General features: G+C 37.3%; 1 protein-coding gene across 2 annotated transcripts in view; it reads right to left on the bottom strand.

Annotated features, from left to right (window-relative positions):
* The window catches only part of CORO2A (coronin 2A), a 175,182-nt gene that overhangs the window by 7,910 nt on the left and 147,958 nt on the right, over positions 1–19,314 (bottom strand). For both annotated transcript variants that reach the window (XM_007498973.3, XM_001363470.4), the window contains exon 9: positions 13,213–13,325. In XM_007498973.3, the coding sequence (XP_007499035.1) occupies positions 13,213–13,325 (113 nt within the window). The remainder of the gene's footprint in view (positions 1–13,212; positions 13,326–19,314) is intronic.

Raw genomic sequence — 19,314 nt, 5'->3', positions numbered from 1 at the left:
GTTACAACCCATTTGGAATTATGCAAATAAAGTGGCTAAAATGTCCATATCCTTTGATCCAAAAGATTCTTATGTTAGGCATAGGCACAAAAGAGATCATTAGTTAAAATAATGCTACTTTATACTCAAAATATTTAGAGCAGTAGTACTTTTTTTGGGCAACAAAATACAAGAAATAAAGTAGATATCAATCGATTGAGGAATGGCTAAATAATTTTACCTGAATGTAATGAAATATTAAGGAGTTGTAAGAAGTGGCATACATGTATATATACACGCACATATACATGTACTATTTATGAAGGCTTGGAAAGACTTAGAAGAACTGATGCAAAGTAAAGTAAGTAGAACCAAGAAAACAGTATAACAATGGTTACAACAATGATAAACTGCAACAATGACTAACAATTGAAAGTGAATGCTGGGGAAGGAGACAGCTAGGTAGTACGGGGCCAGGCCCAGAATCAAGAGGACCTGGGTTCAAATATGACCTCAGACACTTCCCAGCTGTTTGACTCCAGATAAATCACTTAAATCCAATTGCCTAGCCCTTGCTGCTCTTCTGTCTTAGAACTTATACTAATACAGAAGGTAAGAGTTAAAAAAAAAAGTTGTGAACTGATCCAACCATTCTGGAGGGCAATTTGGAACTATGCCCAAAGGGCAACAAAAGAATATCTACCCTTTGATCCAGCCATAGCACTGCTGGGTCTGTACCCCAAAGAGATAATGGACACAAAGACTTGTACAAAAATATTCATAGCTGCGCTCTTTGTGGTGGCCCAAAACTGGAAAACGAGGGGATGCCCATCAATTGGGGAATGGCTGAACAAACTGTGGTATATGTTGGTGATGGAATACTATTGTGCTCAAAGGAATAATAAAGTGGAGAAGTTCCATGGAGACTGGAACAACCTCCAGGAAGTGATGCAGAGCGAGAGGAGCAGAACTAGGAGAACATTGTACACAGAGACTAATACACTGTGGTATAATCGAACGTAATGGACTTCTCCATTAGTGGCGGTGTAATGTCCCTGAACAACTTGCAGGGATCCAGGAGAAAAAAACACCATTCATAAGCAAAGGATAAACTATGGGAGTGGAAACACCGAGAAAAAGCAACTGCCTGAATACAGAGGTTGAGGGGACATGACAGAGGATAGACTCTAAATGAACACTCTAATGCAAATACTATCAACAAAGCAATGGGTTCAAATCAAGAAAACATCTAATGCCCAGTGGACTTACGCGTCGGCTATGTGGGGTGGGGGGGGGGAGGAAAAGAAAATGATCTATGTCTTTAACGAATAATGCTTAGAAATGATCAAATAAAATATATTTAAAAAAAAGAGTTAAAAAAAAAGAAAATGAATGCTGGGAAATAATAAGGAACAAGATTGGCCTCTGAGAAGAGATATTTACAAGGTGAAAGGAGGGGTGTCTGTGTGTAGAACATTATATGTATTGTCATATTTTTCAATAAACTGATGTTTTACTGATTATATTCTTCTTTGTCTTCCTTTAACCATTAAAAAAAGAAACGGGATGGGACTTCCGGTTAAGATGGCGGCTTAGAGAAAGCTGAAGTTCAGATCTCCGGAAAACCCTTCCCGACCGATCTCAAACTAGAAGCTCCTAAGGCGCCGAAATTCAAAACGATCAACAGCACAGAACCTGGGAACCCTCCTCCTGGACCTGGACCCGGTTCAAAAGGTACGGCTCCCCTTAAAAGCCAGAACCCGAGATCCCTCGGACCTCAGGGGTAGGAGCGCAGAGTCCAAGGCTCCTGGAAGCGGCAGCCGCGCCGGGCTCAGAGAGCAGGGTCTGAGGAACAACAACCCTCAGGGTCTTCTACCCAAGTCCCAGTCCGGGTGAAAGTTACTGCCTGGGGCTTCCGCTGCAAAGAGCCGGTAGGTCCGGGTGAAAGTTACTGCCTGGGGCCTCCGCTGCAAAGAGCCGGTAGGTCCGGGTGAAAGTTACTGCCTGGGGCCTCCGCTGCAGAGAGCTGGTCAAAACAACAGCAACCCTCAGGGCGGGCAAGACAGCCTCACGGGCTGGATCCTGCTATCCAAGTCTCAGTGAAAGTCTGTGCTCTCGGAGCTTGGGGAAGCGGCAGCCCATCCCCCCGCAGGCCGACGAAACAGCCTCACGGCCAGGGATTCTGAAGGCAACTTCCGGAAATCGAGCCGGGGGGGGAGAGTGTGGCCTCGTGGTCCGACCCTTCCATTCCAGTTCCAGTGAGGCATATTCAGTTTAACCCAGGGAACGCTCATAGAACCAACATCTGCCCAGGACTAAAGCCACTGATCACCAGACAAAGACAAGAAAAGCCAATCCTCCACGTTCAGAGATGACAAATTCCACAGAAGCACAGAAGCCCCAAAATACCAAGAAAAATAAGAAGAAAGGGGCGACTATGGACACATTCTATGGAGCCAAAATACAAAATACAGAGCAGATAGAAGAAGATATACAAGAAAATTCTCCAAAATCTTCCAAAGGAAATAGAAACTCTCCACAAACCCATGAAGAATTTGAATCAGAAAGGACCAAAAAGATGGAAGCCCTCTGGGAGGAAAAGTGGGAAATGATGCAAAAGAAATTCACGCATCTACAAAACCAGTTTGACCAAACTGTAAAAGAAAACCAGGCTTTAAAGCAAGAACTAATAAAGCAAAGCCAAAACACCAAGAAATTAGAAGAGAACATAAAATATCTCACCGACAAGGTGATAGATCTGGAAAACAGGGGGAGAAGAGAAAATTTAAGAATAATTGGACTCCCAGAAAAGCCAGAAATAAACACCAAACTGGACATGGTGATACAAGATATAATCAAAGAAAATTGCCCAGAGATTCTAGAACAAGGGGGCAATACATCCACTGACAGAGCTCACAGAACACCTTCTACACTAAACCCCCAAAAGACAACTCCCAGGAATGTAATTGCCAAATTCCAAAGCTATCAAACAAAAGAAAAAATCCTACAGGAAGCCAGAAAAAGACAATTTAGATATAAAGGAATGCCAATCAGGGTCACACAAGACCTTGCAAGTTCTACGCTGAATGATCGTAAGGCATGGAACATGATCTTCAGAAAGGCAAGAGAGCTGGGTCTCCAACCAAGAATCAGCTACCCAGCAAAACTGACTATATACTTCCAAGGGAAAGTATGGGCATTCAACAAAATAGAAGACTTCCACCTTTTTGCAAAGAAAAGACCAGAGCTCTGTGGAAAGTTTGATACCGAAAATCAAAGAGCAAGGAATACCTGAAAAGGTAAATATTAAGGAAAGGGGAAAAATGTTATCTTCTTTTACTCAAACTCTCTTCTATAAGGACTACATTTATATCAACCTATGTATACTAATATGTGGGGAAAATGTAATGTATAAATAGGGGGTAAAGAAAGACCAAATAGAATAATGGTTCTCACACAAAGATTCACAGGGGAAGGGGAGGGGAAGAAAACTCCTATAAGAAGGAGAGGAAGAGGGGGGGGGGTTTACTTAAACCTCAATCTCAGGGAAATCAACTCTGAGAGGGAAAAACATCCAGATCCATTGGGATCTTGAATTCTATCTTACCCAACAAGGGTAAGGAGAAGGGAAAACCAAGGGGGGGAGGGGGAGAGGGAGAACAAAAAGGGAGGGAAAGAGAGGGGGGAGGGGGAGGGAACAAAAAGGGAGGGACTAAAAAGGGAAACATCAAGGGAGGGGACAAGGGGGACTGATTCAAAGTAAATCACTGGACTAAAAGGTAGAGCCGAAGAAGAAAAGGTTAGAATTAGGGAAGGCAATCAAAATGCCAGGGAGTCCACAAATGACAATCATAACTTTGAACGTGAATGGGATGAACTCACCCATAAAACGTAGACGAATAGCTGAATGGATTAGAATCCAAAACCCTACCATATGTTGTCTTCAAGAAACACACATGAGGCGGGTTGACACCCACAAGGTCAGAATTAAAGGATGGAGTAAGACCTTCTGGGCCTCAACTGATAGAAAGAAGGCAGGAGTGGTAATCATGATATCTGATAAAGCCAATGCAAAAATAGACCTGATCAAAAGGGATAGGGAAGGTAATTATATTTTGTTAAAAGGGACTCTAGACAATGAGGAAATATCATTAATCAACATGTATGCACCAAATAATATAGCACCCAAATTTCTAATGGAGAAACTAGGAGAATTGAAGGAAGAAATAGACAATAAAACCATACTAGTGGGAGACTTAAACCAACCATTATCAAATTTAGATAAATCAAATCAAAAAATAAATAAGAAAGAGGTAAAAGAAGTGAATGAAATCTTAGAAAAATTAGAATTAATAGACATATGGAGAAAAATAAATAGGGATAAAAAGGAATACACCTTCTTCTCAGCACCACATGGCACATTCACAAAAATTGACCATACATTAGGTCACAGAAACATAGCACACAAATGCAAAAAAGCAGAAATAATGAATGCAGCCTTCTCAGATCACAAGGCAATAAAAATAATGATTAGTAATGGTACATGGAAAACCAAATCTAAAACCAATTGGAAATTAAACAATATGATACTCCAAAACCGTTTAGCTAAAGAAGAAATCATAGAAACAATTAATAATTTCATCAAGGAAAATGACAATGGCGAAACATCCTTTCAAACCTTTTGGGATGCAGCCAAAGCGGTAATCAGAGGCAAATTCATATCCCTGAAAGCTCATATTAACAAACAAGGGAGAGCAGAGATCAATCAATTGGAAATGCAATTGAAAAAACTCGAAAGCGATCAAATTAAAAACCCCCAGCAGAAAACCAAATTAGAAATCCTAAAAATTAAGGGAGAAATTAATAAAATCGAAAGTGATAGAACTATTGATTTAATAAATAAGACAAGAAGCTGGTACTTTGAAAAAACAAACAAAATAGACAAAGTACTGGTCAATCTAATTAAAAAAAGGAAGGAAGAAAAGCAAATTCACAGCATTAAAGATGAAAAGGGGGACAGCACCTCCAATGAGGAGGAAATTAAGGCAATCATTAGAAATTACTTTGCCCAATTATATGGCAATAAATACACCAATTTAGGAGAAATGGATGAATATATACAAAAATACAAACTGCCTAGACTAACAGAAGAGGAAATAGAATTCTTAAATAATCCCATATCAGAAATTGAAATCCATCAAGCCATCAAAGAACTTCCTAAGAAAAAATCCCCAGGGCCTGATGGATTCACCTGTGAATTCTATCAAACATTCAGAGAACAATTAACCCCAATACTATACAAACTATTTGACATAATAAGCAAAGAGGGAGTTCTACCAAACTCCTTTTACGACACAAACATGGTACTGATTCCAAAACCAGGCAGGTCAAAAACAGAGAAAGAAAACTATAGACCAATCTCCCTAATGAATATAGATGCAAAAATTTTAAATAGGATACTAGCAAAAAGACTCCAGCAAGTGATCAGAAGGATCATTCACCATGATCAAGTAGGATTCATACCAGGGATGCAGGGCTGGTTCAACATTAGGAAAACCATCCACATAATTGACCACATCAACAAGCAAACTAGCAAGAACCACATGATTATCTCAATAGATGCAGAAAAAGCCTTTGATAAAATACAACACCCATTCCTATTAAAAACACTAGAAAGCATAGGAATAGAAGGGTCATTCCTAAAAATAATAAACAGTATATATCTAAAACCAACAGCTAATATCATCTGCAATGGGGATAAACTAGATGCATTCCCAATAAGATCAGGAGTGAAACAAGGATGCCCATTATCACCTCTACTATTTGACATTGTACTAGAAACACTAGCAGTAGCAATTAGAGAAGATAAAGAAATTGAAGGCATCAGAATAGGCAAGGAGGAGACCAAGTTATCACTCTTTGCGGATGACATGATGGTCTACTTAAAGAATCCTAGATATTCAACCAAAAAGCTAATTGAAATAATCAACAACTTTAGCAAAGTTGCAGGATACAAAATAAACCCACATAAATCATCAGCTTTTCTATATATCTCCAACACAGCTCAGCAGCAAGAACTAGAAAGAGAAATCCCATTCAAAATCACCTTAGACAAAATAAAATACCTAGGAATCTATCTCCCAAGACAAACACAGGAACTATATGAACACAACTACAAAACACTCGCCACACAACTAAAACTAGACTTGAACAATTGGAAAAACATTAACTGCTCATGGATAGGACGAGCCAATATAATAAAAATGACCATCCTACCCAAACTTATTTATCTATTTAGTGCCATACCCATTGAACTACCAAAATACTTCTTCACTGATTTAGAAAAAACCATAACAAAGTTCATTTGGAAGAACAAAAGATCAAGGATATCCAGGGAAATAATGAAAAAAAACACATATGATGGGGGCCTTGCAGTCCCAGACCTCAAACTATATTACAAAGCAGCAGTCATCAAAACAATTTGGTACTGGCTAAGAAACAGAAAGGAAGATCAGTGGAATAGACTGGGGGAAAACGACCTCAGCAAGACAGTATACGATAAACCCAAAGATCCCAGCTTTTGGGACAAAAATCCACTATTCGATAAAAACTGCTGGGAAAATTGGAAGACAGTGTGGGAGAGACTAGGAATAGATCAACACCTCACACCCTACACCAAGATAAATTCAAAATGGGTGAGTGACTTAAACATAAAGAAGGAAACCATAAGTAAATTGGGTAAACACAGAATAGTATACATGTCAGACCTTTGGGAGGGGAAAGGCTTTAAAACCAAGCAAGATATAGAAAGAATCACAAAATGTAAAATAAATAATTTTGACTACATCAAACTAAAAAGCTTTTGTACAAACAAAACCAATATAACTAAAATCAGAAGGGAAACAACAAATTGGGAAAAAATCTTCATAGAAACCTCTGACAAAGGTTTAATTACTCATATTTATAATGAGCTAAATCAATTGTACAAAAAATCAAGCCATTCTCCAATTGATAAATGGGCAAGGGAAATGGATAGGCAGTTCTCAGATAAAGAAATCAAAACTATTAACAAGCACATGAAGAAGTGTTCTACATCTCTTATAATCAGAGAGATGCAAATCAAAACAACTCTGAGGTATCACCTCACACCTAGCAGATTGGCTAACATAACAGCAAAGGAAAGTAATGAATGCTGGAGGGGATGTGGCAAAGTAGGGACATTAATTCATTGCTGGTGGAGTTGTGAACTGATCCAACCATTCTGGAGGGCAATTTGGAACTATGCCCAAAGGGCGACAAAAGAATATCTACCCTTTGACCCAGCCATAGCACTGCTGGGTCTGTATCCCAAAGAGATAATGGACACAAAGACTTGTACAAAAATATTCATAGCTGCGCTCTTTGTGGTGGCCCAAAACTGGAAAACGAGGGGATGCCCATCAATTGGGGAATGGCTGAACAAACTGTGGTATATGTTGGTGATGGAATACTATTGTGCTCAAAGGAATAATAAAGTGGAGAAGTTCCATGGAGACTGGAACAACCTCCAGGAAGTGATGCAGAGCGAGAGGAGCAGAACCAGGAGAACATTGTACACAGAGACTAATACACTGTGGTATAATCGAACGTAATGGACTTCTCCATTAGGGGCGGTGTAATGTCCCTGAACAACTTTCAGGGATCCAGGAGAAAAAAAACACCATTCATAAGCAAAGGATAAACTATGGGAGTGGAAACACCGAGAAAAAGCAACTGCCTGAATACAGAGGTTGAGGGGACATGACAGAGGATAGACTTTAAATGAACACTCTAATGCAAATACTATCAACAAAGCAATGGGTTCAAATCAAGAAAACATCTAATGCCCAGTGGACTTACGCGTCGGCTATGGGGGGTGGGGGGGAGGAAAAGAAAATGATCTATGTCTTTAACGAATAATGCTTGGAAATGATCAAATAAAATATATTTAAAAAAAAAAAAAAGAAATGGGATGGCTCTCTGGATAAGGAAAGAGAAAGGACATAGAGGAAGATTAAGGCTATGAAAAATAAAAGATACCAATAAATATTTATTTTAAAAATTAGGTTCATCAGAGGTAGGGCCTTTTGTTAATTTTTTTATGTCTATCACCTAGCCTATAGTGCTTGGCAGAAAGAAAACACTTAATAAATGATTCTACTAGAGAGGCAGTATGAAACAGTGGAAAGATCATTAACTTTTAGATAGGAGACCTGGATTCAAATTCTGCCCCCCTATTTTTTAATTAGCATGACAGTGGGCAAATCACTTAACCTCTATCACCCTTAGTTTCTTTATCTTGGGAGTTGACCTAGATGGCTTCTAAAGTTCCATCTAGCTCTATATCTATTATCTTATGACTAAATTGGTTTCCAAAATAGAAATTACAGAACCATGTGGGTAATTGACCTCATCTTAGAATTTGTGACAGAGGAAAGGATTGCTAGGCATAGTCTAATGTTCATTTTGGACTTTCAGGAAACAAATTTCAAAGGTTGCAGAAAAAGGATTGGAAAGATGTGGTGGCCAAGATTCCAGAGGGGAAATCAGTTCATCATTGTTAGGAAGCTTTCAAGATAAATCTGAACACACAAAGTGAATTCCATGAGGATGAAGGGGAAGGAGGAGGTATCTAAGCAGAAAAACATCTGTGCAAAGATGACTCATCAACACAGTGAAGACATATGCAAAGGATGGTAGCAAGGTCAGGTAACAAACCCATGAATATAAAAATTTGGCAAGTGTTAAAAATATTCTCAGGAGTCCTGGAACTCTGAGTGGTCTTACAGTGGTGAGGGATAACAAAAAAGGGTAGGTAAAATTTTAACATATAGGAAAAAAGGAAGATTTTAAGAAAGGCATAAGATTGCTACTTATGGTGAATGAGATGACAAAGTGAATGAATAAAGATGAAGCAACTTCTGTGTTCTCTGCCAAGGAGAATAAGATTTTTTAAAAATAGAAATGAAAATTCATACTAAAGATAAATGGAAATAAAATTGTAAATCGAGAGTTAATACTCAAGGTAAGCAGGAGAGAGTGAGCACTAAGAAACCCCTGATAAAGTCAAATCACCAGACCAAAAATGGATTCACAAGTGAATTCTATCAAACATTTAAAGAACAACTAATTCCAATACTATAAAAATTGTTTGACAAAATAAGCAAAGAAGGAGTCTTACCAAATTCTTTCTATGTCACAAATATGGTACTGATTCCAAAATCAGGCAGATCAAAAACAGAGAAAGAAAACTATAGCCCAATCTCCTTAATAAACATAGATGCAAAATCTTAAATAAAATACTCGCAAAAAGACTACAGCAAGTTATCATAAGGATTATTCACTATGAGCAGGTGGGATTTATACTAGGAATGCAAGGATAGCTTACTATTAGGAAAACCATTCACATAATCAACCATATTAATAACCAAACCAACAGAAACCACATGATTATCTCAATAGATTCAGAAAAAGCCTTTGACAAAATACAACACCCATTCCTACTAAAAACACTAGAAAGTATAGGAATACAAGGAACTTTCCTCAAAATAATAAACAGTATTTATTTAAAACCATCAGCAAGTACCATCTTCAATGGGGATAAGTTAGAAGCCTTCCCAATAAGATCAGGTGTGAAGCAAGGATGCCCATCATCACCCCCATTATTTAATATTCTACTAGAAATGCTAACAGTAGCAATTAGAGAAGAAAAAGAAATTGAAGGGATTAAAGTAGACAATGAGGAAACTAAACTATCCTTGCAGATGATATGATGGTAAGAAATCAACTAAAAAGCTAGTGGAAATAAATAAACACTTTAGCAAAGCTGCAGGGTACAAAATAAGTTCACATAAATCATTAGCATTTCTATATATTTCTAACAAAACTTAGCAGAAAGAGTTAGAGAAACTCCATTTAAAATTACTCTAGATAAATTAAAAATAGGTAAATGACTTAACTATAAAGAGGGACATCATAAATAAAGTGAACATAGAATAGTATACCTGTCACATCTGTGGGCAAGGAAGGAATTTAAGACCAAGCAAGAGATAGAGAACATTGCAAAATGTAAAATGAATGACTTTGATTATATCAAATTAAAAAGGTTTTGTACAAACAAAACCAATGCAATCAAAATTAGAAGGAAAGCAACAAACTGGTAAACAATTTTTATAATAAAACTCTCTGACAAGGTTTAATTTCCCAAATATTTAAAGAACTAAGCCAAATTTACAAAAAAAACCAAGTTATTCCCCAATTGACAAATGGTCGAGGGATATGAACAGGCAGTTTTCACATGATGAAATAAAAACTATCAATAATCACATGAAAAAGCGTTCTAAATTCCTTTTGATTAGAGAAATGAAAATTAAAATAACTCTGAGGAACCACCTCACACCTAGCAGATTGGCTAACATGACAGCAAAGGAAAGTAATAAATATTAGAGGGGATGTGGCAGAATTGGGACACTAATACATTGCTGGTGGAGTTGTAAATTGATCCCACTGTCCTGGAAGGCAATTTGGAACTATGCCCAAAGGGTTTTAAAAGACTGTCTGCCCTTTTATCCAGCCATAGCACTGCTGGGTTTGTACCCCAAAGAGATAATAATGAAAAATATTGGAACAAAAGTATTTATAGCTGTGCTCTTTGTGTTGGCAAAAAATTGGAAAATGAGGGGATGCCCTATGATTAGGGAATAGCTGAACAAATTGTGGTATGTGATGGTGATGGAATACTATTGTGCTCAAAGGAATAATGAACTGGAGGAATTCCATGTGAAATGGAAAGACCTTCAGGAGTTGATACAGATGAAAGGAACAGAACCAGGAGAACGTTGTACACAGAAACTAATACACTGTTGGCATAATCGAATGTAATAGACTTTTCTATTCAGGACAATCCAGAGGAATTTAGGAGAAAGAATCCTATCTGCTTCCAGAGAAAGAACTGTAGGAGTAGAAACACAGAAGAAAAATATATGATTGATCACATTGTTTGATTGAGGTATGATTGGGATTTTGGTGTTAAAAGATCACTCTATTGCAAATATGAATAACATGGAAATAACTTTTGAACAATGATACATGGATAACCCAGTGGAATTGCTTGTCAGCTCTGGGAGGAGGGAGGGAAGAGGGGTGGGAAAAATTGTGAATCATGTAACCATGGAAAAATATTCTAAATTAATTAATTTTAAAAAAATTGCTAGGCCAAGATGAACAATGGACATAAATTTTAAAAGAATCCTGGATGTAATTTTTGCCAATGACCTTTGAAAGACCTTGAGAATGGTGCTGGGGGACTGGTCTGAGGAGAGCAAGTATTATCCTTATTTTTGAAAAGAAAATGAGAGTGCAAACTGAAACTATAGGTTAGTAAATTAATTCCTTGCAAAAATTTAGAATTCTACTATTTTTATAATGAATGTATTTGATGTTTAATAAATGTCCAGAAAAGGAAGCAGTGAACAAAAAGGATCAGAATGGTTTCATTAACAGTCCATGCCAACTGATGGAGTTTGAATATAGAACAAAACATTCTATGTTTTATTTATTTATTTATTTATTTATTTGTTTTTTTTTTTTTGTTTGAGATCTCCTCCACAAAAGGACCAATATGCAGAAATGTTGTACATGATTGGATATGTAAAATTTGTATCAGAATGATACAAAGAAGATTTCCTTACCATCTCAGGGAGCAGGGAAGAGAGGGAATGTGGGGAAAGAATTTGGAACTCAAAATAAAAAAAATTGTTAAAAATGATTTTGTGGGTATTTGGTAAAAAATATTATTAAAAAAGATGCCACTTAAAAGAATGAACAGAAGAGAACAGAAGGAGATTCAGAAAGATACAAACAAATGAGATGACTTTGAAATCAATATGTTTTCTACCAATCTCCTAACAGGGATGTGCAAATTGAGCTGGTGCTTTTTTTTTTACATGACCAATGTCAGAATTTGTTTTGTTTGACTATACATTTTTATAAAATTTATTTTTTTAAATTTCTAAATGGGGAGCAAGGGAGGGAGATGAGAGGAAGAGAAGATAGATTTTTGTTAATTGAAAAAATTAATAAAATATAGAATTTATTCTATACTTCAAAAAAGAAAATGAGCAAAATGGAATAGCATTTCAGCTTCATATGAAACCCTCTTTTTCTTTTTTTTGTATGTAGAAGTGTTCATGGTTAATAATGTTTGTCAAATTTAGAATAATAAAAACAAAGGGCATAGTCTATGTCAGACTAGCTCTTTCTCTCTCTGTCTCTCTCATCCCTCCCCCACTTAGAAATGCTTTAGTTACTTCTTACCTCATTTTAGCAAAAAAAAAATTCCACAAATAGCATTCTTATGAATAAGATGGAATGATGTGAACTAAAGAATGGTACAGTTATGTGGGCTTGTAATGGCTGAGTCCAAAGAGTAATTATTAATGGGTTGAGGACAACTTGCAAGGGGGTGTCATGTAGTGCCTCAAGGATTTGTTCTTGTGCCACTTAATATTTTCATTAGTGACTTAGATAAAGGAACAATGAAATTCTTATCAAACTTTCAGCTGACACAAAATTAGGAGGGACGGTTGGTTAATGATTTGGGTGACATGATTGGGACCCAAAATGTAACAGGATAGAATGATGAGTCAACTCTAATAAGATGTTTAATAAGAATAATGGTAATCTCTTAAATTTGGGTTAAAAAATCAACTTTGTAATTATAAGATGAGGAGGCATAGCTAAATAGTAATTCATTTGAAGAAGATCTTAGGCATGGAGCAGGAAGAGAGGGGGCTGTTAAAGTAAAATGGATGTAAGCTCAACATATGCTAGCAGTGTGTTATGATAAAAAAGTGTGAAACGAGGAAGCTAAGATGGTCCTAGACATCAATAAGAAAAATATATTCAGGAAAGTGTAGGTACTGGTCTTGTTGTGCCCTGCCCTGTTTAGATCACATCTGCCATACTACTTTTAGTTTTTTAGGACTATATTTTAGGAAAGATGAGCTAAAGAGCCTCTGAAGAATGACGACCAGTATGACAAAAGCTCTTAAAATTATGTTATATTAAGGTCTGGAAGGAACTAAGGGTATGCTTCACAGCAGTGAAGCAGAAATGTATGAATGGTATGGCTAGGTATGGTTAAGGGTTTCCATGGGTAGTCTGCTGTGACTGACTTCTCTTCACTGTAATAGCTTAGTAAAGGAAGTAACTCACCCGTCGAGGAACAATCATTGATATAGGCTCGATGAGACCTTTGGTCGTTATCAATTTGTAGAATCTGAATATTTCACAAGAAGATACATCCAGACCCCTCTTTGGCATGATTCCTAGTGGAAAGATCCAAGAGAATAAGAGGTCATAGAAAACGAATAATACTTGAGCAGTGGTCCATTGAGTCCTATATTGGGTACAGCTCCCATGGGCAAAGTCTATTCTAGTTACCTTTGTATCCCTAGTAACTAGCACACTGCTTTGTTCATGGGTGCTAAAAAATGCACATCAAACTACTGTTGATCCATAATTAAGTTGTATACTTCTTACTCTGTGGGCATGTACCTGAAAATTCAGTCAATGGCTTTTCTTCCTCCCTCAGGATACTATTAGCCATCTTTATGAGATAGGCCATGACCATGATTATAATATTCCTATTTTCCTAAGAATGACAATAAAGAATCATGTAGAGTTGAAAGTATAGATGTATACTCCTACACCAATGGTGACAAAACAAACCAAGAGGATCTGGCTATAGATAGTTCTTTGGGATTCAAGGTATCCAAGGATGGTGGGCTAGAAAGAACCTTGGGGAAAGTGTGGTCTGGAGAACCAAAATTTTAACATACCTCTGCTCTTGACTAAAATTTAGTTCATTGGTTAAACCACTAATTAACTCATGAACTTGATATTTCTCCTTCACAGACATAAGAGACAACAGCTTCTCTGCTAGGCAAGATTTTAACAAGTCTAAGAAGATATAATTTAGGACCTCTGAAGAAGCAAAATCTTTTCCAAAAATAGTCCTCTTTTCCATTTCTGTTAATGGCACTACCACTCTTCTAGTCTTCTCTTACCAGAAACCTTGGTTTCATCTTTCATTCATTCTCTTCCTTCATCTCCTATATTTAATTAGTCACCAAATTCTATCTTGCTTCAAAATGTCTTTTAGTTTCTCCTTTGGTCCTTTCCATTTCCACTGCTACTTCCACTGTGTTCTTTTCTTTTTTTTTTTAAGATGGCAGAAATATGTATAATTGCATTCTTTTAAAATATTTATTTCAGTTACATGTAGAAACATATTTTTCCTTGTTTATACCTGGTTTATTCTTTGATTCAATTGAGTAGCTTAATGCAGAGTCCAGGTAAGCTTCACTCTTACATAAAGGAGGAAACTGAGTCCAGGAAAAAGAAGGATTTCTTTTTACCCTCAAAGGACACATAGTGGCACTCAAGCCTAGACTTTAGGTCTTTTGGCTTTCATTCAGTGCTCTGCATAGTATGCTATTAGGTTAGGTTCTGTGCAGATGGAAAATTTGCAACACCCGAGCTACATTCCCAGCATCCTTTTAAGTTATGTCCTCATTTTACATAAAGATGCTTAGGAAATAAATTTGGCTGAGACCCATGCTGCAGGGTTCTTTTTTCAGAGCTTGTGCTTTTGGTAAAGTGCTGCAGGTATGAGTCTCTGTCTCTCTTTGCTCTGCTCACTTGACTGAAAGAACCTTTTTTTCTTTATCCTCTTTTTGGATTATTATTAAAAATCCTATAGCTACTCAGCAAAAATCTTTCCTGGGCCAGGAAAAAATGGATAGTTAGATGCTGATGCTGATGCTGTTGTTGATAATGATGTTGTTGTTGTTGTTGATGATGATGTTGTTGATGATGATGATTGAATTTGGAGTTGGAGGTTTTCCTTCCATTTGAACTTTTCTGACCTTTCTCACTGTAATGATTAAAATTTTCTTGGAGTCTGTTTCCAAACTCTTTCAGCCTTCTATTGATTTGGTCTTCTTCCCCACTTCCTCCATGTGCTTCTTTATGAAATATAAAATTATCCCATTTTATTTCTTTTCCCATTTCTCTTAGTATTATTTTTCTCCTAGTTTTAAAAATATACACATATTGATATTTTGTCCTATATAGTTTGACATTGTTCCCTCTAAGTATACTTCTAGTTACCCAGATGATAATAACAATTTTTAGGAGTTATCTACATCATCTTTTCTTATAGGAATACAAATCATTTGAACTTATTGTGTCCCTTAAAAGAAGTTTTTTTGTTTGTTTTTCCCTTTCTTAATTGCCTTTTGGTGATTCTCTTGAGTTCTGTGTTTGGGCATCAAATTGTCTGTTTAAGTCAGGTCTTTTCTTTGTGAATGCTTGGAAGTATTCTGTTTTATTAAATGACCATAATGTCCCTTGCAAGACTATAGTCAGTTTTTCTGGATAGTTTGATTCTTGGTTGTAGGTCCAGTTCCCTTGCTTTCAGGAATATCATATTCCATGCCTTCTGGTCCTTCCATATGGATGCAGCCAGGTCCTGTGTTATCCTAACTATGGTTCCATGATATCGGAATGACTTCTTCTTAGCAGCTTCTAATATTTTTTCCTTGGTTGGGTAGTTCTCGAATTTGGCTATAACATTCCTGGGCATTGTTAATTGGGAATTAAATGCAGGAGGTGATCTGTGGATTCTTTCAATCTCTACTTTCCCTTCTTGTTCAAGAATGTCAGGGCAGTTTTCTTGGATAATTTCCTGTAGAATGATATTCAGGCTTTTTTTTCCCTCATGATTGTCCAGTAGTCCAATAATTCTTAAATTGTCTCTCCAGGATCTATTTCCCAGATATGTAGTTTTTATCAATGAGGTGTTTCATATTTTCCTCAATTTTTTCATTCTTTTGTTTTATAGACTCTTGCTGCCTAGTGAAATCATTTGCTTCTAGTTGTTGGATTCTAATTTTTAAAGACTGAATTTCATCCCTGGATTTTTGGTCATTCTTCTTCTGGTCTGGTTTTCTTTGTAGGCCATCTTTTATTTTCTTTGCCTCATTTTCAAGCTGGTCAATCCTGGCTTTCAAGACACTATTATCTTGTTTTAGTTCATGTGTCTCTGTTTCCAGATGACTCATTTTGCTTTTTAAGTTCTTTTCCCAATTGTCTTCTGCCTCTTAATTGTTTTTTGAATTGTGTTTTGAATTCTTCCAAAGCCCAAGTCCAATTTGCTAGAGTTTCTGCATTTTTTCTTGGAGTTCCTTAGTCCTCCTCTGTTCCATTTGTTTTTTGTTTATTATCTGGATAGAAGCTATTGATTATAATTTCTTTTTTCTTTTTCTGCTGTTTATTCATATTTTTTCCCCTTCTTTCCCCTCTGTCATTGGCTCCTCTGATTATTTGCTTGATTTGTGGGTTTGGGCTATTCTGTCCTGAAGGGGCTTCTTCTCTGCTCTACTGATTGACTAGATTAGGCTGATGGAATATTAATGAACCCTGAGGTTAGATCTTCCCCAGCTGGCAGCAGAAGTAGGTGAAGTTGTGGTGACTGAAGGAAGCAGTGCTTCCTGCCCTGTTATCAAGGTATTCTGTAGTAGTTGCAGCCTTTACCCTGGGATCCGAGTTAGCAGGATTCTTACAAGGGCTCTCAGCACAGTCAGTGGGGGAAGGATGTTGGAGATTGGCACTAGTCTATTCTTTCATCACTTTGCATAGGGATTATAGCAACAGTCTCTTTAGTTGTTCTCCTTGACTTAGTCTATCCCTCCTTTTAATCCAATATCATCTGAATCTGACCTAGATGACTATGAGTATACTACACTGAATATATGATTTCCTCCACCAGCCTTTTAAAGTCCTCCATTATCTGACTCCATCATATCTATAATAATAATACTCTAACACTTGTCAAGACGCAATCCTTCATTTTATCAGTGTGAAGGCACTCCAGCCACAGATGCAGATCATAGCCCTTCCATGCCTCATCCATTTGTGGCCTGAAATTCACTGCCTAGTAGCCAGCCTTAGAGTGATGAGCCTTTCTGAAATTAGGTTGGCTAATCCTCTAATGACAAATAATATGGTCCACCAGTAGCCTGGGCATATTCAAAGTCTTTTCAGCTTGGTTCAGACCTTTTAGAATGTACTACCCATGGGTATAACTTTTGAGGATGCAGATAGAGCTGCCATAACATGATGCAATGTTGTAATGAAGTAGAACCTTATGGAAGCATCAGTAATTTGTATAAAACATTCTAATTTACAAATTACTCAGTTTGGAATGTGATCCTCTCTATAATCTTGCATGGGAAGACAAATGATATTATTTCTACTTAGCAAAGAAGGAAAGTGAGGTTCAGACAGATTAAATATCTTGCCCCTAGTAAGTAGTCAGTAAATTGCAAGCACTGGCTCTCTTTGATCTTCTGATCCTGCATCTAGTGTTCTCTCTACTAAACCATGTTTATTAACATTTAAGATGTCAGCATAATGAGGATTATGCTATAATCTTCATGATATTCCAGGTCATATAAAGGGTATAAATACAATTCGGAGAGGGTGAATTTCTATTTACTAAGAAGTAGAGTTAGGATTAGATGGCCCAGTGGATAGAATGCTGGGCTCACATCAGGAAGATGAGTCTTCCTGAGATCAAATCTGGCCTCAGAAACTTACTAGCTGTGTGGCCCTGGGCAAGTCCCTTAATCCTGTTTACTTCATTTTCCTCATCCATGAAATGAGCTGGAGAAGGAAATGATAAAACACACCAGTATTTTTGCCCCCAAAATCCTGAACAAAAATGGAGTCACAGTATCAGACTGACAACAACTGAATAACAAAAGAATCAGGATCCATATCCAAGTTTTCAGGTACCACGTCTAGTGATTTTGCTATTAATAGCATTACATCACTGCACAAGTCTTACTTCTCTTCCATAGATTTTTCTGATTACTCTAGCCCAAATTATTTTTCCCTCTGAGGTCCTATTGAACTCAGTCAGCATCATATAGTTTAGTACTTGATTCTTTTGATTATTCCACTTTAAAACTTAATAATTTCTTTTTATATGCCAGTGATATGGTGATTTCAGTACTATCCATCCCTAGACTGGCAAGGGCTCTCAGCACAGTCAGTGGGGGAAGGATGTTGGAGATTGGCACTAGTCTCTGACAACAGAATTCATCTCATGTTTCTTTATTCTATCCCATAGCCTGAAGGACATGGTTGGATACATAATCAGTTTTTAGCAAATGTTTGTTGATTGATTTGCTTCCCTGTTGAAGCTGCTTCAAATCATGCCAACTATTTCTGCATAAACAGTGGGAGAAGGGTAAGACATTCAGTACTAAAGCAGGAAGGCCGGCCCGCAGCCTTCCCACGAAAGGAAAGACAGAAAGCTGACCTTGGGGAAGGACTACAGCCAAGGAGATGGACAAGAAACAGGCAGATACACACATAATATTTGACAATGGAGCTCCACAGAAAGCCCCGACTACTTAGCTATCAGAGGACATGGTACCACTAAGCAGTCCTAAATTAACAATATGTGGATACAGGAGTATAGAGATTAGCTGAGAGGAGAAGCCCCGATCCCTTGCAGCCTGGGCTGCAGGTACGGATCAGTCCGGCTTGAGGAGAGGAGATCAAGAAAGAAATCAAGGGTTCCTTAGAACTGGTACTCTAAGCACGAACCACTTGAGGATAAGAGATTGAGGAGGAAAGGTCTTTGAGGAAGAGAGAGAGATAGAGAGGGAGGAAGACATAGGTGAGAGGTGATGCGGCAAGAGAGGGCTGGCCTTCTGTGGAGCTCCTATTTATTACCATTGAGATGCAAATGTGCACAATACATAGGGATGATTATCATTGGTCAATGTCAAGGTATAGGTGTGGTTTGTCTAAGTGAGGTGAGCACAAAGAAACCTGATTTCCTGCCTAACCTGGGGGAAGCTGGGATCCAGGGTCAACAGGCTTTATTTACTAGCCATGTGCAAGAGTGAGCATGCTCTCTTCTAAGACAATCTTTACATTCTAACTGTTTCCCTTGTCCATAGATAGGTATGGACTGCTACAAGTACCAAAAAATTCTTAAGTCTTTTCCCCTTGTCTACTTTATCCTTAAACAAGCTCACTTTTGATTCCTGAAGCAAAGACTGATATTTTCATGGCACTTGGGAAGGTTCTGATATTTGTATAAAAATGATTTCAGATTTTTATGAATTTATTTTAGAATCTGACTCTAGGTCTAGTGTATATACCAGTTATTCTAAGACTAGAGTTTCTTCTTTCTTAATTTTCTTCTTCTTTTTCTTCTTTTTCTCTTCCTTCTCC

Source organism: Monodelphis domestica, chromosome 7 (assembly GCF_027887165.1).
Source record: "Monodelphis domestica isolate mMonDom1 chromosome 7, mMonDom1.pri, whole genome shotgun sequence".
Classification (NCBI taxonomy): domain Eukaryota; kingdom Metazoa; phylum Chordata; class Mammalia; order Didelphimorphia; family Didelphidae; genus Monodelphis; species Monodelphis domestica.
Note: the sequence above shows the minus strand (reverse complement) of the source record. Positions and strands in the feature narration are given on the sequence as shown.